Genomic DNA, 21,496 nt, shown 5'->3' with positions numbered 1-21,496 from the left:
TCTTCTTTCCTTCTTTTTCTCCTCTTTCCCTTTTCTTCCCTTTCCTCCCTGCCTCCCTTCCTTCCTATGCTTCCTGCCATGTTTCTAGTGGGTTGAAGAGACTATGACTATTTTCTTTTCTTTTCTAGCATCACATTGAACTATGGCAGAAAAACATGAAGAGTGTATGTGCATTTCTGTTTGACAGCCAACCTCAGCTGAGTACTAGTTTGCTTTGTGGCTGTGAAATTGCCCCTGTAGAGAAGGCAAGACTCTCATTAGCACTAATAGATAAAGCTCAGTTCTCTGGCAACTTGCATTGGGGCTATTTCAGCTCCCAAAAGATTTGTTTTATTTTTTGATTGCTACTTTGTTGAAGTGCTTACAGGTTCCCTTTGAATGCATATATAAAAATATTCATATTATATCTTTATATACTCCAAAATAATCCAAATCTTTTCACTAGAATACAGATTTGACCTACAACCTATTAGTAATAGGTACAACCTAGTAGTATGCTTGACTCACATTAAGCACCTGTAATTGTTGACACAGAAAGAAAAAAATCATTATGAAGAGCAGGCTTACGCTTATTGAAGTTACAGAATACTCAATGAGCAGGAAGAGACTCAATTACTGGGGAAAAAATACCCAGGGTCACCTGGGCCTTCAACCTGTGGCTGACACACATCTGAGTCCCAGGAATGAGCTTCTTTCTACCTGTGTGGTGAGATGTTCAGGGCCATGAGTTCTCTGCAGAAAAATCTTCTGTCTCAGCTTCTGTGAGGCACCCCATTAATGGCAAAGCCCCAAGGGAAGAAGTTCAAGGAGTTAGTAGGGCCCTGCCACATAATCTGTGGTCACAAAATATTTATATGAATGAATGGGTGAAAAATTTCACTAACATTATAAATAATCTGTAACAAGTCTTTTATTAAAAAATATAGACAATAAATATTATAAGAGTAACATACCAATGTTCCACAATTAGAAAATGGAAATATCAAGTGCCCTCTCCATAAAGAGTAAAGAAAAAAAAGTACTTCTAACATCACTATACATATCTATGCAATCACTATGCATAATTAAAAAATGTTAACCCTTCCACATATATCGTTCGATATAGTTCCCTATACTTTTGTTCCAAATGTTTCATAAGTCTGATAATTAACTTTTTTTCCTCCACCAGACATATTGTGACTATTCTATGATGACAACAAAATGTATCCACTCCATTTCTTTAGAGAACACTTTGATAGGAAAGGAATGAAGGGATAGCATGAGACGCTGTGGTGCTCAAATGGGGCACCACATTTAGCTTCTGCAGGAAGCTAAAGAGCAGAGAGAGACTAGAACAAAGGAACTAAAGAAAACTCACTTCCTGGTGTTTAACAAAGTCGATTCTGGACACAATAGTGGACCCAAACCTGCTAACCTGCAAGATTGAGGTGCAAGGAAGTTTTGTCCTGAGTTTTTGGCCCCTCACCGTAAAACACTAGCTTAAGCCAGTGGCCCAAATTTCTGAAGCTGATGTCAAAATGAATTTAACCACAGACCGTTTCTCCTGCAGGCTTATTGTGAGTAATCCTTGAAGACTGTAGTAAAAATGGACAAACTCCCCCTTGACAAAGACCTACATAAACCATCCCTAGGACTCACACATTTTTAAAAAACCGTCTTGCTTACATTTTATCAGGCTTCACACTAAGAAATTTTACCCCAAAAGTTGAGTATTCCAGTTCTTGCTGCTCATCTTTCTTCCACATCCTCTCCCTAGCTCTTAGATGCTTCTTTGCGAACGTTCTGGACATTTCATGATCTTCCATATTCTTTCAAGGTTACCCATGTGTTACATTGTTTCCAGCTCCCTCCTTTGTGTCATAAGCTATATGACACACCTATTTTCAACTCTACTGGCTGCTTCCAGGTACCAAGTGACTAATTTCATGAACTCCTTTATGTTAAAGTTTTCATGGGTGTTGATAGATTCACATCTTATGTTCTCACATGGTATATACCTAGAAATAAATTTTAAGGTGGCAATGCCTTAAGGTAAAACAATGGTAACAGTTTCGGCGGCCAGAGCAGGCCAGTGGGGAAGCTCATTTTGGGCAGAACACTTTCAGACACTTTGTATAAGTAGCTATTTCAAGTGCCCATGCTTTTGAGGCTCCCACCTTAAACCAACGAAAGTGTAACAGGTCAAAGGGAAAATTTGTTGCCTCACATTTCTGGCAGCTAATTCTAAGACTGGATAAAGTCGAACAGCATTAGACTGTCATCCCTGATACTAATTTATGATATTTATTTCCTATTAGGAGGTAAAACTTTGCCATTCTCTTTTCCATAGCTGCTAAATAGTCATTTTCTAAGTCCATTAAGTTTAGACGTGTTGAGGACTTGGGTCTGGCTATGCCTCGATACCCCTCAATTTTTATTGTGGAATCATAGAGAATTTTTTTTCAGGTTAATCCTAGTAACTCAAAAATATTTATAACTTTTATATGTGAGGAGGAGTGGGGATGTTTTCAGATTTTTCTATAATAAGCTGTTATGAGAATAATCTTAAGAAGTATTATTTATGGTCAAAAGGACCATTATTTAGCACATGTGAGGGCAGTAGAGTATATTTTCTTCCTTAAAGGATTGTGCTACTGTGAATAATCATATATAATTTACTCCAAGAGGTTCACTTTATGTCTTTGCATAGACTCATAAATTCAGGAGGGATCTTGAGAAGTCATTAATTTTGTTCTTCACTTTTAGACAGGATGCTTCTCTTGCAACCCCCTTGAACCTTCCCTGACATATTAGATTCTTCAAAGAAGTACTTCCAGTTGTATGCAGTGTTTCCCCAGCAACCCCAAAATTCTTTATTTTCAATTTAAAGTTAAGTTCCTCAGATGCAATATACTTTTAGAATTCCCATTTCCAAATGCATTATTTCAATTCTTGATTCTTTGATGCAGTTTACTCTAGCAGCATTTCCCCACTGACCCTCTTGGAAACGATCATTTTGCAGCTATCACAGTCTCTGGAAGTTGTCCCCCATGGCATCTAAATAACAACTAGGACAAAATCAACAACCAACATACAAAAGGGCAAAACTAAGTGTACAGGTGAGTCAGAGGCGCTGGCTGAGAACAATTGGTTTTGATTTAGGATGCTATCCCAGGTTGCTGGGCGATGTGGTCATGAGGCTCGGGAGCACCTGGAGAGAGAGAATGGGACACTATGTGCCATAGGCAGTCTTCAAACACAGGAGGGAAGAAAATAACCCAGCAACCTGATTTTATTTACACAGGTTACTCAGGCCCATTCAATGCAGAAAAAGGAATTCTCTAAAACTGATCTCTGAGCAAATAGAATCATGACTACTACCTGTTGCATTCATTATTGTATGTAGACCAGTTAATGTTGTTCTGGTCACATTGCTCTTTCCTGCTTTTATGCTTGTCTGATGATGAAGGATAATGATAATTACCCATCACCTATGCTCTTTCTCTATGCATTAGTACCGTGTTTCCCTGAAAATAAGACTTAGCCAGACCATCTGCTCTAAGGTATCTTTTGGAGCAAAATTTAATATGAGACCAGGTATTATATTACCCAGTCTTGTATTATATTAAAATATATTGAAATTTTTGCTCCGAAAGATGCATTAGAGCTGATGGTCTGGATAGGTCTTATTTTCAGGGAAACACGATACCTTCCCCTTTTTCTTTAAGACTAACAGTTATTCTGTGCATATGAAAGTAAATAAAAGGAAGGATTAAGTGAATGAAGCATGATTAAGGACCCCTCCCAGTATCTTAGGGAGTGGAAAGAAAAGGGGCTCCTTTCTCAAGTCGCTCTTGAAGGAGCCATTCTCTGTTCTGAAAGATGTGGACTTTGGACAGGGTCCTGAAGGTCCAGTAGAATCTAAATAGACTAGAAAGAAAGGGAACAGACACTATATATATGTAGGGGGAACAACACGTGCAAAGTGTGGAGTTGAAAATGAGCCTGTAGTGTATGAAAAAAAGAGTCCCCAGATGGCCAATATATTCAGGGTTCTCTACTTCCTTCCCTAATATTGCCTGAGGAAATTGCCAAGTCATGTGTTTGAAAAGATTTGGAAGCCTCTACCCTCAAATATTTTATTGCCAAAATCGAACAATAGCGTAATATTTGATAAGTGGGTCCAGAAAAAAACAAAAAAAGAAAGCCCATAGATGATGTGAAGACCATCTCTCCTGCCAGGCACGCTAGGCCCTACAGAGCAAATCCCATTTCACCAGGCCACTTCTCACCATCATAGACTCTGTGCTAGTGAAGCCGGTCTTCTACCCTTTACGTGCTTTATCTTCATTTTTGCCTCCAAATATTTGCTCATGTCATTCCCCCACTGAAAATACCCTGCACAAAGCTCACTGCCTATTAAAGCCCCTCAACACTCAGCTGGATTTTTGCAGCATAGGTATCAATACCAACATACAGAGTTTTACGCTGTGTAAGGCCTCGGTGACCTCCAGAAATAGAAAGAACAATTTTTGATATTAAGACGCACATATACACACATGCAATATAGTGAACTTCTCAGATCATAAGTATTTGTTATTTATACAACGTAATTATTTTTTGCTTTAAAAAAATTTTTGTCTAATGCCAAATAAGGCAGGATTTTATTGTTTTACATTCTTGTATTACTGTTTTCTCATGGCTGCATTTTGTTTCTATCCAAAATGATAGTTATAATCCTTGAGTTTAGGTAACATGATATACAGCTCGTATCTTACCTCATAGCACTGGGTTAATAGTAGATGTTGAATAAACACTCCAATTGTTACACAAGCATACATTTATTTAGCATAAAACCCGGAGAAAATCTGTCATAAATAGTTATGTCTTCATGGATGAGAAAATTTGGAAAAAGTAAGTGTCCCAGCACGTAATAATTAGAAAGGGCTTCTCATGGGCAATGTGCTTTCAAATCCAATATCCTATTGTTTCCAAAGCAAACATAAGCAGTGGGTAAAAACTATAATGCCCCATTTTATAGATGAAGTGAGAGTGGTCCAGACAGTTGAAATAATCTGCTCCAGATCAGAGAGTGAGAATCAGAGCTGGATTCAAACCCTCATCTTATGATTCTGAATCTATAATGGAGAATAGGACTGGGCAGCCAGTGGGCAGGGTAATCTGTGGGGAGGAGAGAATATACCAGAAGAAGAGACAATCCAATGGGAGTTAGGAGTTCGGAAGATAAACTTGGACTTGAATCAGGGCTTAGAAAGGGGCAGGGTTGGCAGCGAGAGCTTTCTCCTTCTAGAAGCTTCACTGCCTACAGCTCCTGGGAAGGAGGATTTTGAATGAACACTAACCACGTGACTGTCCTCCAGCTGTATGTGGAAGTGGACAGTAGCTGCAGCCAACTGGGCACCAAGAGGGTAACGGGTGGATTGAGAAGTCCTATTTCAGCTGTAAGTTGGCAGTTAGCAAGGGGTTAAATATGTGTCTTTTGGAGATGTTGATTGCCATCCTTAGACATCACATCTGCTGATCAGTTAGTCTGTCAGCAACTGTGGGGCACACAGCTCGAAGTTCTACCTGCAGGCTGACCAGCTCTGCCCAAGTCACTTCCTAGAGGTCTGAGCAGTGACATCTACTGGTTCCATTAGAAATAAGCAAGTTCAAAAGCAGTTGAGGCATCCACATTAGTATTTCTCCCCCTTTCCAAACAAATATAGTAACTATCATTCCAAAGAAGTCTAGATAACAGCAGGAGGCTGGATCTCAGGAACAACACACTACTCCAACTGTCAGAATACGAGTATTGTGTGACATGTTTGCATAGGGTCCATCAAACTTTCTGTAAACATTAGAAAATCAGAATTTGTTAGAAACACTAGAAAGGCTCCATGTGTCTTGGGAGTTCCTCATGGCTCAAAATTTCATCCTGGAGCAGGAATGAACAAATTTAGGGAATGGATTTTATGGGATGGGGGTGGGAAATAATGAAGTTGCTTTCTGCTCAGGAAATTTGGAAGCCAAATCTTCTTGTGGATGAACCTCATGAGTTACAAACAAGATTGAACACATTTCTAAATGGACCCCTAAAAGGTATCCTTGAAAATCTGGCTCTTAACTTTATTTAGTGACATTTCTATGTTCCTTTGTATTTAAAGCTCTAGTAACCAGCCCTATTTTTGCTCTTAGAAAAACTCTAAACCTTACTGAACATATAATTGATAGAGATTTTTTTCCTGGGCAATTTGAATAATTAAAAAAACTATGCACTGGCAAATTTAAAGATATTTTATATATTTAAAATATTGATGGAGTGATCTATCATCTATCTATCTATCTATCTATCTATCTATCCATCTATTTGTCATACATTTCATACAATATCTTCTCTTAGTTCAGATCTTTACAAAAACTGGTAAGAATCAATAAAATGGGTGGGATTTGGCCTTTACCTTCATAGTCACCCAAGAGAGAGTAGCATGATGAAGAAACAGGATAATGCTGGCTTGGATATTCTGTACAATGAATAACTGAATACTGACATCTTTGGACCATTGAAGAAAAATGTTAACATTTTCACCAGTTATTAATTAGAGCATCAAGCATGACTCTGGGAACTTGATTTTCATTTTACCACGGGGAACATTGTTGTGAGATGGTTCACCTTAGCCTATTCAGCTTTGTTGAGATCTCTACCAATTTGCTTTTCAGACTCTTGGTCGCTTGAGGACACATGGCACTCAACCATACGGTCCTGCCTCAGGACGAGGGCCGGCCACACTACCTTCGGAATGGGGATCCCTTTGCTTCCAAACTTTCCTGGGAAGCGGATTTGGTGGCTGGCTTTTACTTAACAATAATTGGTAAGCTTCCTTAATTTTTCTGTGGAAAAGCTGCATGTAGAAAATTTGTGGGGTGACATATTGATTTTGTACAAAGATTCCAACACTCATGCGGATATTTTGTGTGGAGGTGAAAAGTGGGAGGAAAGCAGAAGATGGGGTGGCATTCTGGAGTTCAACAAACATTTCATAGAAACGACTCTCTCTATTATCTTTATTTTTAGGGAAAAATATTCCCTTGATAATCCAAAGAAGTTTTACAGCAAAATAATTTATCTTGAGACTGCCTTTCATTTTCGTTGCCTTCGTAGTTGGTTTGTCTTCTGAATAACAAAATCAATGATAATGAGCTCTTCTTTAAATAGAGTGCTTTCACTTGTGAAACAATACTGTAATATAATCAAACATTCTAAGCTTAGATTGGACCTTAGCAGTCATCTAGTTCAGCATCCTCTTTTCACGGCTGAGGAAACTGGCCCTGTGCTGTAGTGATGATGGATTCAATGAGTTTGCTTCACGTAAAGTACGGTTACGTCAGGAGAGCATCATTAAGTGATTTTGGGAAGAGCTGAAAAGACGTAAAGGTAATAAATGGAAGTCAGTCCAGGGTCAAAGGCTTTTGTGTATAATCCATGACATGGTACTTGTGCTTCCAGACTATGCTATCCAATGCAATGGCCACATGTGACTCCTTGAACTGTGACTTTCCCAAATTGAGACACGCTGTAGTATAAATACACACCAGGTACTGAAGACTTAGAAAAAGTAATGTAAAACAGCTCATTGATAATTAAAGACAAAATGACGACATGTCCCACACATACCATTTTGGACGTATTAGGTGAAATCAATATATTATTAAAAACAATTTAATAATATTTTTACTTTGTTTAGTGTGGCTACCAGAAAAAAATAAAATCTGAATGTGGCTCACATTTCTGGTTTACATTTTATTTCTATTGGACAGCACTAGTCTAGGCAATTAGAATGCATCCACCATACTTTCCTTAAATTTAAAATTGTTGTTTTAAACTTGAGCAACCAGCATGCAGGTGGGTTACATCTTTAGGTGTGTCTTCTGCCTTTAATCTTTTCAAATGTTGGGTCAAGCTCTCTCTCTTTCTCTCTCTCTCTCTCTCTCTCTCTCTCTCTCTCTCTCTCACTCACTCACTCACTCTCTCTCCCTCCCTCTCTCTCCCTCCCTTTCTTTCTCTGTCTCTCTAATCTATTTTCTACTGGCTAAGAATTTTATTTAAACTCCCGAAATTAGCAAAACTCACTAGAAAAGTCTGGAGACCCCTTTGTAGTCATTGCTGGAGGCAAAAGGAATAAAATTGAAATCAGAAATCCTGCTGCAAAGGGATTCCCTGGGTCCTTGGCTTTATTATTAGTTATTACCAAACTGATTTAAATTCAAATCTTTATAAATGGACCTCCATGTCCTTTCAAACACCAATAGATATTGAGAACCCATTCTTTGCTACTGTTTAAGTTACTGGGAAAACAACAGTGAACAAAATGGGCAAATTCTCTGTCCTCACAGGGAACTATCTGGCAGTAAAAGCCACATTGCATTTTTATTAAACATAAGTATTTTCAATGATGAGAAATGACAGAAAAATAGACATCTCATAAATTGAATTTGTCTCAATCGAGAGGAATGAATAAAAAAGTAAGATCTTTAACCTTAGGGATTTCCCCAGATGACACGAAACAGGGAGGGAGAGCAGTCCATTCTCCACCCTGGCGTGAGAGATGGCAGGAAGAGAGGCAAAAGGGGGTGGGGGGACCCAAAGAATTTCACACTTGATGTACCTGAGGTTGGACAGAAAATCAAGTCATTTTCAAATGAGTGTGCTGAGATGGAGCTAGAAAAGGATATCCAAAAAGAGTCCCCAAAACAAAAGGAACATCAAGATGACTCAGGGAGCTGGGGGTGGAGCTTAAGACATGTTCTAGAACATGTCAGAGTCAGCTGGAGGGGCTTGGACTCATCCTAGACCCAGCTCTTAGGTTTGGTCCTGTGTCTATTTTTCACCCCCTCCTAGGATAGATTTGTGGGATGTACCCAGATTCCTTTTAAGGAACCAGAGTGGAATGACATTCTCAGTGAGCTTTGTTAAATACTAGAAGTCTTAGGGAAAACTGGAAGACTGCTGAAAAGATAAATCAAGTTTGAAATGGAGGAGAAATAAATTAGAGACCAATTCTACCCTCTACTCTTTTACTATAAATACTTAGTTTATTAAGTCTACATATGAGATTTAAAATTTTTGTATTAATAGAAAGATTCAGGATTTTGATAAGCTACAAAGTCCCCCCTTTAGTCTTTACCTTCTTAGAAATCTTATTTTCCTTTAACTATTCTTAAAAATAAGTTTGCATCCTCTTGATACCTCCTACGGGTAAGATTGCCTGTGGGAATAAATCCATATGCAGCTCATAGAGAGTTGACTATTTATAGACAATGCTTTGGACACTGGGTAAAGCCTTATGAAGCAGAGTTAGTAAAGAAAACTTAAGAAAGGAAAAATCAATGTTCTCAAAAGAGATGTAGAAAGACAAAGGGTGTTTAAATGAGCTTTGTGTATCAAATGCATATGCGTACTTATCGTTTTTAGTCTTCTTGCATACAAAGCAAATGGCATCTGTTTATAATTTTTCAAGCCACGTATTTGCATTTTAATTTCCCAGTGTGCCTTGCTAGCTGGTCTCCTTTAATAAGATGCAGTCTTCACATTAGTTGGTTTGCTCTAGAACTCCATAAGCTCTCCTATTTTTTTCCTCTTCTGTCTTAAGAAAGCTAAAGGGATTTTAAGGACCATTAGGTAACACTACTCCAGGGACTCAGAACTTCCTAAGAACACAATGCAGTTAGTTCCTGGTGGTTTCATACCATCAGCTGAAACACACATTTCTTTCCTTGTCCCCCAAATGAATTGTGGTGGAGAAGTAGAAAGTAAAATAGAAAAATCTGGGTTTCTCCTGTTAATACTCTCCTTATTCCTTACTACTAAAGGCAGCTGTACCAGATTCTCATTTATACACAGCTACACTATGAAGCAAGAATTCCTGAGGAAATCTACTCTACATGTTAAGCTATGGAAGTAGGTGTATTCTTTTCTTAAATAAAGTCAGTAGGGATTGGGTCTTTTTGGATTTAAACTGGGTTTGTAAGAACTTTTTAAAAAAGTTTCATTGTAATTCCAAAGCCAATTAGTTATTAATGAAAGCATATAAAAAAGTGGGAACACACTTATACCGTTGTTGGTAGGTTGGTGGGTTGAGGGTCACTTTCTCTCCCTTTGGTGGGAGGGGGAGAGCCCATGTTATCAGTTGTCACCCACTTCCCCTTGATTCCTAATCCAGTAGCAGCTGCAGACACCCAGTGTCCACGTGACCGAAGGAGGCAAAAGTCCTGGGACATGTCTCCAGGAGATGACCCTTTTCTTACAGGGGGTCATGCCAGCCTTCCCTGGTCTCTGCCTCTCCTGGATCCCTCAGGAATCCACAATGATAGTGAAAGCAACTAATTTGGTTTGGGTCACTTCATCTTCAGAATTTACCAAGAGCCAAGGGGTTGACCCTCCTTATCAGAGGGAGGGCATTCTATAAAGCCAATACTCCATAAAAATGGCTGAGGCAAGACTCCACCCCAGGGGCCAGTACAAGAACTGACCATCGGGAAGCCCACACCCTCCTAGCTTCACTGGGAAGTTAGTGGTTCCCTTTTCTGGGTAAGTTCAGTCTTATAATCCCTGACTCCTATCCCTTTGGAGGCCACCCATCCCTTGCCTGTCACTCATAACTCACGCTTTTTTTATTTCATCTTTTCAATTTAGATTTTTATTTAGAGTCCTCTCACAACCCTCTAAACCTATGATGTCCATTTTTGAAATTGAGAAGTGTTTCATATTCAAGTGAACTTTAAATCCTAGTTTTAACAATGGGAATTTATATTTTTCTTTGTAGGGATTCTGTCCACAGTTGGAAACGGGTATGTCCTTTATATGTCTTCTAGACGAAGGAAGAAGCTGAGACCTGCGGAAATAATGACTATCAATTTAGCAATTTGTGATCTGGGGATCTCAGGTAACACAACCGTGCTGTTTCTTCTTTGGGGATTAGAATTATGCCCCATTCTAAAGTCCACCTTGGCTCAGAGATCACCCCCTACTGCCATCCCCTTTTGTTTCTCCCTTCACAGGTCATCTTTACAGAGTTTGTAGTAAGTCAACGAAACGTTTTCTGGCTAAAGAGATCATTCATTTAACATTTATTGAGTTCTTTCTATGTGCCAGGCATGTTAGATGCTAAGGATACTATTTGGAATAATACAGGATACCTTAGACACCTCAAAATGTAGACACTATCTGATACAGAAAATAGAGACTTACAGGTAGGCTGTAGATCAGTGTTGTGAGCTTCGTTGCACCCCTTCCACCCTCATGGAAATCTGATAAAATGAACCAAGGGGGTAAGTTCTGTAGGGTAAATGATAAGTGAAGACAGTCTGAGAGGTGAATATAGGAAGAGAGAAGAGCTGTCTTGCTAATGACCCACTTAAGTGTGACTTAGGGACTGACTGCAAGTGTAGGAAGCTTTGAGTTCATGGGTTCTCAAAGTTGGCTCATAAAAAAGTCATATATATATATATATATATATATATATATATATATATATATATTCATGGCTGGGTTTTTTGATTTAATTGGTTGAGAATGTTACTTGTACATCAGAATATTTAAAATTAGTAGTTTAATGTGAAGCTAAAATTGAAAACCATGTCTTTGGCTTCTGATAACCCATGAAGTAGAAGATGGAATACAATTTCTCTTTAACTGTAATGCATTTTTACAAATATGATTGATTTGGGGTAAGTCACTTCCCTTTGCTTTCACCTGTAAAATTCCAGGGTTGCCTAGATACAACCTCGGGCTAGTTGGCATATAGTCTTAAGTTATTAGAGTTGGGGAAATGGAGTTTGAACAGCACACATCAATTCCTCTTTACGCTGGGAGCATTTTAACACTTTCCCATTTAAATCTTCCCCTTTTAAAAGTATCTTCTGATATTTGTTTCTCTCTTCACAAGGGGATGTTTCTGCCACTGCCAATTTCTAAAAACAAGGCTCAATAATCAGCTTCTACCTATTGAGTCACTATTTGTCACACAGCAGTAGATGTGTTGCCCTCTTACTGAGAATTTGGATAGCTAGGTTAGTTAGAAAGGTTTTACTCAGTGTGGACAGACTTAAATATCATGAGCTCTTATGGGGAATCAACATGCACATTAAGAGGAGTATGACATGTCAGGCCCCTTTCTGTGACATTAGTTAAGATGAACCCCAAGGAATTATTGAGGCGGCCAAATGGCTGCCGTTTTAAATATTGCCACACGATGGCGCTGTCGGAACATGTATCGTAGCTTTCCTGGGTCAGCTCACCTTGCTGACCCCTGCTGGTTCTCTGTCTGGTACCGAAAGGAAAATGCTTGACTGAAACCTGCCCTTCCAGCCACATCCTTCACCATTGAGTCATAGGAGACTCATGCTTAAGACTAAATTAGACTAGACACGAATAACAATGTTCTTAATTGATTGGATACCTTGAAAATGCTTTCAACCAAGCAAGTCGGCTCTAGAATTGCACAAACCACCTCCTTACTCTGCATATCTTTCAAGTAATTCACCAGAAAGCCTTTTTTCTTCCATGTGATAGCTTTCTCTGATGAACTCAAATCAGTTTTTCAACTTCTGAGTATTCTCTCCAATACACATTTCACTTCCAATAAAGCTTTAAAAATTTTATGTCTGTGTTTTTTTTTTTCCTCTTGGTTAACTGTATTCCATTATAAGCACCTTGAACAAGCACATTCTAGAGACCAGGTATCTATACATCTATACACCTAATATTGGCTTGTAATTACATATATATAAATTATATGCGGAGCTAAAAAAAAAGTATATATATCCATGCCTGGGCTTACTCCAGATAAATTAAATCAGACTATGGGGGGGGGGGCGTTGGAGTCCTGGACATTGATATTTAAAATAAAGCAAAACAAAGCAAAGCAAAACAAAACAACTCCTCTGGTGATTCTAATGTGCAGCCAGATTCAGAACCATTCCACTAAGCAGAGAAGGAGGAAGCATTGTAGATGACATTCCAAAGGTTCATCAAAAGCTCCGCTCCAGAAGGAAGCTTAAAATAGCTTTTGCTAATGGGTCCCAGGCACAACAGACACCAATTTCACTCCTTCTGAGTCACTTTCACTTGTCTTTTCCTGCCTTTAGCATTTATGGAGCAGACACTTAGCTCAAGCTTTGAGTTTGCTGTCTCCTCTGCCTAGAATATTTTCCCTCTAGATAGTTGCTTTAGTTCTCTCCCACTAATTTAGGTGATTTAGGCATCTGCCTCCATGTCACACTCTCAGAGAGGTCTTCCCAGGTCACCTTATGTAAAACAATTTCTGTCTGTGTCTTTCCTCTGCTTTGTTTTTCTTCACAGCACTAATCATTACTTATCATTCCATCATCTTGCATCTTATACTACAAATTATCAGTTTCTTTTGTCTGCTTTCTCTATGAAAAAAACGAATTTGTGAATCTTGATCTCCACTTTGTCCCCTAGCACCTTGCTCTGTGATTGTTACTAAAGAGGTACTGCATAATTATTTGTTGAATAAAAACAATTATTTTTTACACTCAGTTTCTTCACTGACAATTAGGATTAGGAAGCTGTAATATGAAGAGGCAGAGTCTAGCAAGATGGAGAGTGGCACTAGCTGTCTAGACAACTAGAGATGTGTGTCTAGCTTAGAGAAGGCACTCAAAAAACATGTTAACTGGCTGAACTAACAGGCACTTCTATATACCTGTGTATACCGAGGAAGGGTCACACCTGGGAGGGCGAGGGCAGGCTGGCACCTGCAGACTGTAACTATCGGGTATTTGGTTATCCTAGTGCAATAAGGTTAGGGAAACTTCTTTTCATAGATACATCAGATACATCAAATAGATACTCCTTTTGATAGATACATCAGGGAGGCTTTGAAGACTCCCTCAGCACGTTCCCTTCAGGGAGGGTGGAGATCGAATACAAGGACTGAATAGGGAAGGTGCAGGGTATGAATTAAATTACAGATGCTTTTCAAAGTACAAGGGTTACCTCCCAATGAACCCATCCCAAGTTGACACTATCTGACAACAATGTGCTTAATGCACGAACCTATTGAATATCACTAGCCTTGCCTACCTTAAACATGTTCAGAACATTTACATTAGCTTACAGTTGGGCAAAATCATCTAACACAAAGCCTATTTTATAATAAAAGTATTGAATATCTCATGTAATTTGCGCGTGGTAAGCATACCACTTTCACACCGTCATCAGGTCAAAAGATCAGAAGTCAAACCATCGTGCGTCAGGGACCATATGAGTATGTAGAAGAATGCTTTCTAGAAAGTAAGAACAACAGCAAACTAATGGAGGCCAAAAGTATAAAGAGTTTAAATCCCAGAAATCTGGGTCTGATTGTAAACAAATTTGGACCTAACATTTACTGAAATAGCTTTTTCTCTTGTTGGAGTAGGATGTAACTTAACAGTGAGTTGAGGTAGGTGGGTAAATGTTCACCAGAGGGAACTTCCCTTGACAGATTGCTTGGTGCTCTAGTTGTAGGCAAACCGTTCACGATCATCTCTTGCTTCTGTCACCGCTGGGTGTTTGGCTGGATTGGCTGCCGCTGGTACGGATGGGCTGGATTTTTCTTTGGCTGTGGAAGTCTTATCACCATGACTGCTGTCAGCCTGGACCGGTACCTGAAAATCTGCTACTTATCTTATGGTAAGTAGGGAGGTTTCTCATCTCCTGATGGTGAAACTAGGTGGCTTGTCAGAGCTGTACACCTTTACCTATAAGTCATAAACCAAGATTATTAATTACTACATTAATACTCTTGGCGACAAGAGTATTTCTTTCCATAATCTATCAGGCTCTAACATATGTTTAAAGATTTAAACTTGTGTCAATGTAGTTTTTTTTTTTTTTTTAATTCAGAGAATGCTCTATTAGTTTCTGCAACTAGGTTTCTTTGGGTACTACTTTTATAGGAATGTCTGGTGTTTGTCTACAATGCTTTTCAAAAGTCTCATTTCCTTGTATAAAATGTGTAAGCTTCTATCATGTTTTTCTATGCAAACAAAAGAAATACAATGCTTTGGAAGGATGTTAGGTCCGTGATCTTTACCTGGTTCCCTGCATAGTAAGTGTAATTACATGAAAAGATGTGCCTGACTTTTCCTTAGCACTCAGGTTCGCTATGATTTCAGAGATGAGGAATCCCATGGTCTGTTTCTAAGGTAGGGAGCCGAGCAGCTGTGCCTGCAGGAAAGGACACACATACAGAAGTAGCACTCAACATTCTTTCCGTGGTGTTGGTAGGGATGTAGAAAGATGAGAGACTAAGAGAATTGATGACGGAGAACCAGCAATAAACATGTTGTCAGGGGCTAGAGGGCTTTTTTTTTTTTTTTTTTTTTTTGATGAGACTGTTCTACATGTTAAAATAAATTTTGGTTACTTTTGCTTCTTGGAGTTCTGGGTATTTACTGAACCCAAAAGAGAAGCATTGGGCTCTTACATTTAATATTGAGAACTAGGTGCAACCAGCAAATAATATTGGCTCTCTCTGGATAAACCTGCTTTGTCTGTCAATCTGTCAATCAGAGTGATGGTGACCATGGGGACAGGGAATGACTTGGAGCCTGAGATGGGAAAGATCAAGTTGACTTGACACTATTACTGTGGTGGAATTCTCCTTTACATTCTAAATATTTACAGTCCCAAACTCCAAGGAAACCATACACGTGGGAGAAGAGGTCATGATCCCCCATTTTCACAATCCAGCACTCATTTTTTTATTATCATTATTATTTTCCATCTCCCTTTCTAAACAGTTCAAAACTTCCAATAGAAATAGCTTGAATCAAAATTTCCCATAAGATAAAAACTACATAATTATACATATTCTGGATGACTTCAGAGTCAAATTCTTTTTATAAACTTATTTTTGGTCGTATCAAATAGACTTTAAATATACCTATAGATTTTAGTCGAGAAGGTAAAAAGTTCAACCTCCTGGGAATATTTGAGGAATACTAAACCTTAACGTCTCTGCTTTATAAATATTTTCTTGAATTTAGGCTTTGTGTCAATTAAAGAGATGATGTTACCCACCCCCAGAATCATTGTTGGGCATGAGTCCATGTGAGGACGGTATATATTTTCTAGCTTCTTCTAAGATTAAATAGTATGGTTTCATCATTTGAGTTGAAGCGCTATTAAACCCTCCACACAGTGTCTTACGATATTGGAATTAGAAGATCGCTTGGGGACATGGAGACCTTTCTCCCATGTAATGTGACAAATGGTTTTAAGGTACCCTGACAGTCAGCCACTTGGCCTCTTCTTAAATAATTCCAGTGACCAGTGACGGGGAGCTTACTATTGCACAAGGCAGCCCATTCTCTGATTGGTCTGCTCTCATTGTTACAATGTTATTCCTTATATTAAGACAAAACTGCCTCCCAGTAACCTCCACCCATTGGTCCTAGTTCTGACTTCTGGAGCAACACAGAACCAACCTACTAATCTACTCCCTCCTGTACTTGACAGCCTTTCACCATACTCGAATGTAAGTATAAAACACCTCACTAAGTAACCCTAACCATAAATGCTTATACGTATGCCTATGCACATTCCCATAAATATATATAATTATTCGTGTTAATGTCTTATTCATTATAATGGATAACCAAGAGCTGACATAAACAAGTACTATGCTTACAAAATTGTTATCCTTATGTGGTTAGACTCGAGAAATTTGCATTTTATAATACAAAATGCCATGTATTTGAAAAATAGAGACAATAGAGTATATACACGTCTGTTATATTTCTTGTTAGCACTAAAGGCGACAAACACAGGACTCAAAATTTGTGTTCATGTAGTTCTTTGTAACTTGCAGAACAGGCCTTGCATTATTTCATGTAAGCCTGACGAAAACATGTCAGCAATATATTCTTCCTTGCTCCACGTAACTGCTGAGAACACTGACATCTAGAAAGGTCACATGAAGGTCAAACCCTAGAACTGAGATGGAGGCCCTGCTGACTCCCCAGACTTCACATGGCACAAAGCAGAGATAGGCCTTGAGTCTGTGCTGAAGAAATCATTTGGCTTTTGTTGAATATGTCTTGATATTTCTTCTCTGCTACTACAAAACCAAGGCAGTAAGGAGTCACTTCTCCTGCCCTTTGGGTTCGAGGCAATAGTGGGGTGTGGAAATAATTTCCCGTGCGGGTTGCGGCACCAGCTGGTTGTGCTGAACTTTGGAAAATGATCCAAAGCTTTACTTTGGAAAATGATCCAAAGCTTTACAGCTTTCCTTAGATGACTGCACTATTTCTTCCTTGCGGAATTCTGCTTTGGTTAATGGAAACTAGTGCTAAGGAACAGAGCTCGTGTTTTATTTTCCTGAAAGTATTTGCACAGAATTACTTTTGCATAACACGATACAATCTACCTTGATGCTCTACCTCTCTCGCTGGGGCCGTGGGAGCATGACTGTTGTGTTAATAACGTTTGAAGATTCAACATCTGCCCTCACCAAGCAGTGTCAGCCACTTAAATGTCACACTGCACGGTCATGGTCATGGCCCATCAACCCCCACTGGACGAGTGCTTAGGAAAACAAATGAGAAGAGAGACACAGAAGCTTTAGGGAGAAGGGCATTCTAAAGACACAAGCAATATCTTATTATATCCCACTTCTCTCAAAGATTTTGACCCACTAATACATGCTTTTGGGGGCTCAGTCTTAATATTGTACAGTTGGCCTCTTGTGTTAGATTGGATCTCAGAGGTCATTTTGGATGCTTTCTGAAGATCCTGCATTGTCTTCAGCATCTTTGGATTGTTTTACTGTCCCCTTTCCCCAGCTTCGGTCACTACCCCCTCCTAAAGCTCCCAGATGCCTAGAGAAAACCTTCCCTGTGAAATCACTTCCACTTTTATTCTCTTGGAAAAAGGGCCCCAGCTCTGGAACTTTTCTCCCTTTCCTCCACTTTCCCTTAGGCTTCAATTATCTGGTCACTTCTCTCAGAATCCAATGGAATAAGTCTTTGGATGTGGAATTTTTTTTTTTTTTTTTTTGGATGTGGAATTTGACATATCAAGGGGAGGTATTTGGGTGGAGGGCAGATTATAGCTTGGTAATGCTTTTCTTCCACCTCCAGGTGTTTGGCTGAAAAGAAAGCACGCCTTCATCTGTCTGGCAGTCATCTGGGCCTATGCTTCCTTCTGGACCACCATGCCCTTGGTAGGTCTGGGGGACTACGTACCTGAGCCCTTTGGAACTTCGTGCACCCTGGACTGGTGGCTGGCCCAGGCCTCAGTAGGGGGTCAGATTTTCATCCTGAACATCCTCTTCTTTTGCCTCGTACTCCCAACGGCTGTGATCGTGTTCTCCTATGTGAAGATCATTGCCAAGGTTAAGTCCTCCTTTAAAGAAGTAGCTCATTTTGACAGTCGGATCCATGGCAACCATGTGCTGGAAATGAAACTGACCAAGGTAACTGCCATAATAATTTACAGAAGGGTTTTCTAATCATTTAAACTTCGTAGGTCAAAGAGGATAGGGAATGTTGAAGACTGAGAAAACTTAGAATCTCTACTGTGGATGTATTTCTGAACTTTGTTATTATTTATCTAAGCCTTTGTAGTATCTCTTTTCTCTGTCTCTGTTTCAGTCTCTGTCTCTTTCTCATTTACACACACACACACACACACACACACACACACACACACACACACACACTTCTAACATCTACCAAATTTGTGCAATGGAACTATACTCTTTACTGAATAAAATATTACTGGTTCTTAAAATTATCTCAGTAATAAGAATAATAACTTTTATGAATCACAAAATGCCTCACAATATTAAATGCTTTGTATGGACTTTGGTGGGCATGATCGGGGATATTCTGCTCCCTTGCATTATTTACGGAGCTTTCCACTTCTGTTTTTCTGTTGGAAACTTAACACAAGAGCAATTTTCGTAGGTTTGAGTCCCTTGGTAAATGCTAGTTTCAGAGTTGGCAGCTCTTTATATATTGTAGTGTAAGAAAAAGAGCAGATAATTTGAAAACAAACTAGGGTTTTAATTTCATCACTGACACTTGCCAGGTTTGTGCCCCAGAGCTAGATACCTCTTTAAATCTTTATTTTTTCATGTGTGTAACATCTATCTCACTGGGTTGTGGTAGAGATTCAACACGATAAAGCATGTTATTCTGTCATATGGTGCATAGAAGGTGTCAAAGAAACCATAGCTCCTCCTCTCTCTTATAACTTTTAGGAATTCTGGTAAAGGCTAAGGCGGTGGTCTTTACACTTTCATCATGTCTCACCCTGATGTTGAAAAATACTTTTTGGCACATACCCTTCATGTAAGCCATTCAGGGTAATACCATCAAACTGTGTATTTAATATTAGCACTCCCGAATTTATATCTTATATTTTAAAGATAAAAATAGGTATAGATTGAAGTTCCAGTCATTCCTTTTGGTACGCTAATCAATCATGTTGATTGATATCCTACCTTCAGGTGTCCTTACCGCCCACTTTGGAGACTACTTGTCTCAGTTCTTTCTCGACCAGAAATGGCTTCCTAATAAGTCAGAGCCCTTATCCTAGTAATATTCCTCTCTCCAAATTGTAGATGTTTTGAAGTTGTGCTAGGATCTCTTGGTTGCACAGGGTGAGCTAGTGACTCTTTTTTTCTCATTTAAAGTATAGTTGACATACAATATTATATTAGTTTCAGTTGCACAACATAGTAATTCCACATTTATATTTCTTACGATATGATCACTACAATAAGTTTAGTAACAGTCTGTCACCATACACAGTTGTTATGATAATATTGACTGTTTTTCCTATGCTGTACAATATTACATCTGTATGACTTTTGTTTGTTTGTTTCTATAACTGGAAGTTTATACCTCTTATTTTCCTTCACCCTTTTCAGCCATCCCTCACCCTACTCCCCTCTGGAAACCATCAGTTTTCAAGTTAGAGATTCTTGATGGTTCCAGTTGACCTTCACTCCATAAACTCCATAGGCTGAGCAGGCGGCCGTTTGAGGGAAGCTTTCTTCACTCTAAATCTACATTGATAAGACAGCAGTTCTTTCTGGACAAAAATGCAGAATCAGGAATCGGATCGACTTCTATCTTACAATTGGCTATAAAGTAGGAAAAATATTTCCATAAAATATAGGAACATGAATTAAGTTACTCATTTGTCGCTCTTCCTTTAGCTTCTATCTGTGATTGTTTTTAAAAAAGCAATTTAATCCAAGTAATTTAATCCAAGTTAAATGTGGGTTACATTCAATCCAAATCTTATTCTGTGCCAAGTACTCTTCTAAGCACTGGGTATATGCAGCAATGATAAAACATTTCCTTTTTCATAATTTATGGATGTATAAAACAGGGAAACAACATGATATCTATGATACTGGTATGTGGATTTTAGCTTATCTTGCAGCCCTGTAGTTTGGCATACTGTGATGCTGCTGAGATGTCACATGACTCTCTCTTCTTACCATCCCCAGCGTTATTGGCCTTGAGACATGTTGACGGTTTTGCCCAGTGAGTCTGGATCCTCATACCCATAAGGCTCTTCTCCAGGTTCTCTGAGTCTGTTCCTCACCATCTTCTTTCCTATTAATTGAATTGCCTGACTCTGTCCACTCATGGCTAGGTTTTACGAATACCCTAGCAGCTTGTTCTTTGTGTATCCTGTATTCATGAGGGTGGGCAGCTTGTTTAGTCAGTGCTTCTGAAGCTCACTGTGCCTTATTTGATTTGTTATCATTTGCCTTGACCTGAACTGTAGGCTCACCCAGACCAGATGAACCAAAGAGATGTTAAATGAAAGGTGTAGGCATATATGTGTATGCTTTTATTTTATGTGTAGCTTCTAACATATATACTTAATGACATTATATTACATACAGTGTCTATATTATAATATTATACGAGTACATCATGTCTATATTTCACATACACATATAAAACATATTAAAGTAACCTCAATATACAATGTTTCAAATTATTAACATTCAGGCGAACCATATAAGTCAAAATTGAACCCACATTGAAAAATAAACACAACTTTCTATTGCGGCATCTTCTGTACTAAATTTAAACTATTTTAATTTACTATTTAATTTTGAACTTGATGCTTTGTACTAAATAAAAATAAATAGAAACAAACTCACGCTGGGTCTTTTCATGGTCTTAGAAGCCTTTTCCTCCATTCAGCTACCTCTCAGGATTGGCAATTTGCCTATTCACTTGGTGTTTCTCATCTTCAGAACAGCCTGGTCTAAAAGCTTATTATTTAAAGAACACCTCCCTGGATTCTAGGATCAAAATCATTTACTTTTCTGTGTACTCTAATTATTTCTAGGTGGGTTATTATCTGGGTCTGCATTTTGCCAGTCTGGCCTCGTCAACTTAAAAATTGGCGTTTTATTTATAAACCTTTCTCCACATTGTAGCTTCCCTCTACTTTATTTTTAAAAACATGGTG

General features: G+C 38.8%; 1 protein-coding gene across 1 annotated transcript in view; it reads left to right on the top strand.

Annotated features, from left to right (window-relative positions):
• Positions 1-6,721: 6,721 nt before the first annotated feature.
• OPN5 (opsin 5) overlaps positions 6,722-21,496 on the top strand; it is a gene marked incomplete at both ends in the record, with an annotated part of 27,475 nt that continues 12,700 nt past the window's right edge. Inside the window, 4 exons of the mRNA XM_081042281.1 lie at positions 6,722-6,851; positions 10,803-10,922; positions 14,507-14,677; positions 18,130-18,464. Coding sequence (XP_080898407.1) covers positions 6,722-6,851; positions 10,803-10,922; positions 14,507-14,677; positions 18,130-18,464 — 756 coding nt within the window. The remainder of the gene's footprint in view (positions 6,852-10,802; positions 10,923-14,506; positions 14,678-18,129; positions 18,465-21,496) is intronic.

Source organism: Rhinolophus hipposideros (genome assembly GCF_964194185.1).
Source record: "Rhinolophus hipposideros genome assembly, chromosome: 3".
In the NCBI taxonomy this organism is placed as follows: domain Eukaryota; kingdom Metazoa; phylum Chordata; class Mammalia; order Chiroptera; family Rhinolophidae; genus Rhinolophus; species Rhinolophus hipposideros.
The sequence above is the reverse complement of the archived record's forward strand: the minus strand, read 5'-3'. Positions and strand labels throughout refer to the sequence as shown.